Genomic DNA, 5,713 nt, shown 5'->3' with positions numbered 1-5,713 from the left:
AATAATGTAATAATAAAGCATTTCTGATAATAACAACAACACATCATGGCAAAATTATTTGCCAGCCTGCGATTGAGTTGGACAAGTGAAAAAATGTAGGTCGTCCATTACCTCTGAGGGAAAAAAAAATGGTTTTCATGTTTTTAGTTGTTTTTCTTTTAAATAAAAAAATAAATTGGTGTTTTTACTTATTTTAATTTCTTATATTTAGGTATTTAATCGATTTTCATTTTTTTTTATCTTAGTAACATTTGTATGTAATTTAGGCAGATATTATGAGTGGTGGGGATAGTGATGAGGTATGTTACGTTATTGGAGGGTGGGCATAATCAACGAGGAATATCGCTGGTGAAACTTGTTTTTCCAACTTCAACTTGCAGGAAAGTCATTTTTCTAAACCTATTTTCTTAAAAAAATATTCTTTAAGAATTTTGATCAACAACAAATTTAGAAAAAAAAATAGTTTTCCTCCATACTGAACACACCCTTAGACTACACTATAAGTTACGTTGCGTAGGGATTACATAGAGATTGATAAGGTCACGAAAAATTATTTTCAAAATTTATGACCAATGAGGGATATATAGCTAGCGTTTAACCATAGATTTCTAAATATTCTTGGCAAATATTATTTGGGTGAAATTTCACCATGTGTTTGGCCATAGTATTTGAGAAATATATTTCACTTTTTTAGAAAAATATGATTTATACCCATAAGTTTTAAAAACTATCAAAACTAACCATAAATTTGTATTACAAATCAATTGGATCTTTGTTGCAACAATAATAAATAGTGTCCATGACTCTAGAGCAATGTGGTAGTTTGGAGTGAGTGCAACAAACATTATTCCATACATCGTGAAGTAGACAAAACACATGACTTTGTTACTCTGAGCCGATTGTTCATCATTTTCATCAACAACCATATCATCATTTAATATTCACTGAATATTTCATCACTATTTTGGTGTTCACGTGAAAAATTATGTAATACGACACAAACAACTACTATAAAGGGTGTTTTTGTAAAAGATAAAAGTTTGGGATAAAATTTAAATTTTCAAAAGATTTCAAATAATGAGATTTGACCCAAATACTAGAAAAAACTAGTATTTGGGAATTTGAGATATTTGCCAAAAATATTTACCAAATAATGACAAATTATATGGATAAACACTATTTGCCAAATTATTTTCCAAATATTATTTGGAAAATCTATGGCCAAATGGGCCCATAGAGATGAACTAGGTGACGAAAAGTCAACTGCTATAATGGAACAAAATAATTAAACTGCAGGGCGAGGCATATGTTCTTATGAATATTAACAATAATTTTACACTGTACATCACACACAATTTGAATTTCACACGTCTTTTATTACAAATTAAATAAATACTGAGTTAATTAAATACAAATATTAATTAAATAATTTTTTGTGTGTTCTAAACAAATATATATGATATTCTACTCTGAGGTTTTGCTTGTATGTGGTGACTTGGAATCCCTGAGTCTTTTTTCTTGTGAAAGTAACTTTGCAAACCTGTCAAAAAAATATACATGATCAATTTCGTTGCAACTTTATCGTTAAATATTTCATAGCAAACAATTTTATTGTTGTTGTTGATTTGCCAAGAAATAGAATTAGAGATGATGAATTTTATTATTCGTTACAAAGTTTATCTATTGCTAATATAATAATATAGTAATATTCACAAGAGACTTTAAATTATATTATTTACCTTTTCAAAGTTTCTTCATTTGTGTCATCTTTTTTGCTTTGTTCAAATAGACCTGTCTGTAGATTTATCCTTGAAACTGGTTTCTTCAATAAATTTGTCCCAATTTCAACCAATTTGTTCATGTTCTCTTTGGTTGATATGTCAACAGAGGAGTCTGTTCCACTTAATGTGTCATCCTACCATGGATCAATAAACAAAATAATTATTTGTCTAAGCTAAGATAAATCGTCATAAAACCTAAAACTTCCTAACAACAACAACATATCCAGTGAATTAAATCCCGCACAAGGGTTTGAGGAAGGTAGAGTATACGCTGATTTTACCACTATATATCTTGTGGAGATAAAGAGACTGTTTCCAAAAAATCCTCGACTCAATATCTTATAAGAAAGAAGTTCGACTATAATACACATAAATTAGCTAAGTGCAATTTTATTTTTTTTACATTATCACACTACCAAAAGTTGATCAATATGCATGTTAGATGATCCAAATTTTGGGTCCACCTTTGATTTTAACTAATTTTTGTAATAAGTTTAATATGGTATAACATGATAAGTGACTTGTCACAAATAAATAGTTGTAAAAATCTTTTACGCTATCAGTATATAGAACTTGTACCTGAATACGAAGGTAATTTTCTTCGGAATGAAGAGCTTGGAAAACAACAGAAATATGGAAATCAACCATATCACCACTTGCTTGAGTAAACACATCAACAATTGGAGTTGATCCTCCATTAAGTAGCCATCCCAATATACCCCATTTTGATGCAATTTTAGCATTATATTTTTGTTCAACTTTTGCAGATCCAGTGCCTACAGAAATCACCAAAAATCTTCCATAATCAATGGGTTTAATTGGAAAAAAATCTGGATTTCCAGCCATTATTTGTTTGGTCACTTGACTTGTAGCAACAAGGGCCTGCAAAAAGCAAGTACCAAGACATATATAAGAAAAATTGACATATTTTATGACACATACTTCTAATTAGGAAAACGTTTTCCGTGTTCGATTGGAGAGTGAAAAATATATTTTTATTCCTCGCGGAGGAATTTTTCATGGATATCAACTATGAGAATTGGTAGGGTAGCCAATAGGATAGTGACACGTTATTAATGAATTTGTTAATTGAAGTTATGATTTATTTTCTCGAAAATGTCTTTAGAATATACTCAAAATATATATAGTAATGTACGTACTGGATTATTAGCTGCGACTCCACCATCAACAAGATTGAACTCATGGAAATTGTCATCTTTGTCTTGAGTCTTGAAATAATGTGCAGGAAGATAAGTTGGAGCAGCGGATGTGCTAATGCATATATCTGAAAGCTTAGCATCCATTAATGGTTTTTCTCTTGCCTGTTAAATTTGAACGGGTTAAAATATGTTAGACTAAAAAACATTAATGGAATAATCATCATCCAACTCGATTAATTTATAATCATTTGTGTTGGTAGATAATTATTTGATTATTAAATTAAACTTATAGAGTATTAGCTTTTACTTTCCATCATGACTATATCAACTCGTTCATTTATGCATAAATTACCATATTTTGTATACCATTGATAGAATAGTTAATTAATTTTGTTATTTATTAATAAAGTTGACTTAAGAAAACATTAAATAAGGGTAGAAGGATAAAATTATATCATTTCTTAATGCAAGTGCAAAATAAAAATGTAACATATAAAATGAGACGGAGGGAGTAGTAAATTTGTATGAAGTATTATATTGTAATTAGGAACAAGTTACTCTAGGTTTAATCATCCTAAAATAAGTTATCCTGCAATAAGGTTATCCCACCAGTATATATATGAGATAACTTATCACTTCATAGTGATATAAATGGTTGGATAAATAATCTATCAATCTAATACCTTCAACTAAATAATAGGATAAAATAATCTTGCATCTTATCTTGAGATAATTATTATATCTTATACCTCACATCAAAATGACTCCTTAAATTAAAGAATATATATACCTTGATAACAAGTCACAATTATTATTACTAAAATCCATTTCTTTGTCATTATTATTGTCATGGAAGAAGGGATAAAGGGAAATTATATTGGTGCTTTTGAAGAATTAGGCAAAAATATTATTATTCACATAAACTTAAAAAAAATACCTCAAAAGTGGAGAAAATTGTTGGTTGTAGATTCTTGATATCAAAAGTTGGAATAACAACATTAGTCAAAGTCTCATGTAAATAAGTCTCCCCTAATTTCTCCTTTATGACTTGATGAAGATACTTCCCATTATATTTTGGTCCAATTAAAGACTTCAATGTCTTCATTATTGATCCAAAAAATAACATCCTGTGAAATTGTTTAATTAAAGTAATTATCAGTCTAATTAAGATAATTTATAATTAGAACTTAAACAAGAATTTAATATTATTTACCCTTTTTGTGGAAATATCTTAGGACCATGCTCAAGATAAAATGGCATTATGTCTTTAGCAGCAAACATAGGACGTTTGTCTTTGTTTGGAGCTGTTAACATGGCTGTAACAAGGCCACCTGTACTTGTTCCTGCTATTATATCGAAGTAATCTGCAAGTCTTGCATCCTCACCATCCAATTCCTATATTAATAATTAAACTTGAAAATCTAAGTCTCATCAACGAGGTGAAAGTTTCAGGTACCCAACCAGATGAGCTAGTAGGATCCCCGAACTCTTGAAATTTGTGATTATATGTCATATATGTGGTTACAAAAAAAATGTCATTACGTGTAAAATAAAAAAATTTAAACTATTTTTGAATATAAAATAAGGGTGTTATTTTTGTATTTTTGAACCAACTAAAACGAAAAATGTATTACGTAATAGAATTAGTTTTACCTGGAGTTGAGATTCAAGATATTCAAGAATAGTTGCTGGAATAATTCCTCTAATGCCACCTCCATCGATACTTAAAATTGTTATGAGTTTACCATAAGTTGGAGGTTGCAACTTTAATGAACCACTTGATGATAACATTACCTTATTCATTAATTTGATGAATGATGAGTATTATATAAAACTTACTTATATAATATTGCTAAGAGTTTATGAACAAGTAAAATTTCTAGAAAAAATATTGATTTAACTTTATATTGATATATCTAACAAATGCCAAACCATCTATTTATAGTCCTCAGTACACATTAAGTTGCTTCTTCAACTTGTAAATCTTGGATAATTTAATTTAAAAAAATAACGAGTGATGACCACGAATATATTATTATATCTAGAATCAGTCAAAGACGACCCACAATTAAGGGTTTGTACAAAAAAACTTTCACGTTACAAGAAATATTTTTGAGACAATTATTCGAATATTTCGTGTTACTTTTTTTTTAGTCTGTTTCGAAAGAATATATGTTTTTTTTTCTTAATTTCAACTTTTCATATCACGATATGTTTAAGATCACAAGTTTAAAAAATATTTTAGTGCATTTAACATATTTTTAATTTAAGACCATAAGATTCAAAAGTCTTTTTTATTTTTTAAAATGTGTGTCAAGTCAAAACATGAGAAATAAATTGAAATGGAGGAGTATCATTTTATTTTTCTCAACTTTGGCAATTTTAATTTATTAGACGAATTTATAGTTATCTTGCAAGATTTAAACTTCTATAAACAAATCTTTTTCATATTATATATATGATGAAGCGTTTTAGTTTAGATAATAGCTTAATATAACAAATGCTAAATTAAATCAAGAGTACATTTGTTAATATATAAGCATGATTTAATAAATTAAATTATAGTTATCTTGCAACATTTAAGCTTATATACAAAAATATTTTTTATATCATTATATGATTCATGAAACGTTTTAGATAACTTATTTATAATAAGTTTAAGTTGTTATGAAAAATAAGACAAGTTTCTTGTTATAACGCGGTCAAATTAAATCATATATTGTTAATTAATATAAAATCTGTATACGTTGATGACACAATTTTTCTGTATTG

At 28.0% G+C, this 5,713-nt stretch overlaps 1 protein-coding gene across 1 annotated transcript; it reads right to left on the bottom strand.

Moving 5' to 3' along the window:
• Positions 1-1,304: 1,304 nt before the first annotated feature.
• On the bottom strand, positions 1,305-4,812 carry LOC125813445 (patatin-like protein 2). The gene is made up of 7 exons (XM_049492952.1): positions 4,595-4,812; positions 4,155-4,336; positions 3,879-4,068; positions 2,942-3,103; positions 2,361-2,663; positions 1,740-1,915; positions 1,305-1,540 (listed from the first exon to the last, which is right to left on the bottom strand). Exons 1-7 carry the CDS (start codon positions 4,742-4,744, stop codon positions 1,465-1,467), a joined length of 1,239 nt encoding a protein of 412 aa, XP_049348909.1. The 5' UTR covers positions 4,745-4,812; the 3' UTR covers positions 1,305-1,464.
• Between the last annotated feature and the right edge of the window lie 901 nt (positions 4,813-5,713).

Source organism: Solanum verrucosum, unplaced genomic scaffold (assembly GCF_900185275.1).
Source record: "Solanum verrucosum unplaced genomic scaffold, falcon-dt-bn FXZP01000235.1, whole genome shotgun sequence".
NCBI lineage: Eukaryota > Viridiplantae > Streptophyta > Magnoliopsida > Solanales > Solanaceae > Solanum > Solanum verrucosum.
Note: the sequence above shows the minus strand (reverse complement) of the source record. Positions and strands in the feature narration are given on the sequence as shown.

Coding starts and splice junctions, on each gene's coding strand:
- LOC125813445 (XM_049492952.1), bottom strand. CDS start 4,744: ATGAATAAGGTAATGTTATCATCAAGTGGTTCATTAAAGTTGCAACCT. Junction 4,069..4,154: donor AAGATATTTCCACAAAAAGG/GTAAATAATATT, acceptor ACAATTTCACAG/GATGTTATTTTTTGGATCAA. Junction 3,104..3,878: donor CAATTTTCTCCACTTTTGAG/GTATTTTTTTTA, acceptor CAAATTTAACAG/GCAAGAGAAAAACCATTAAT.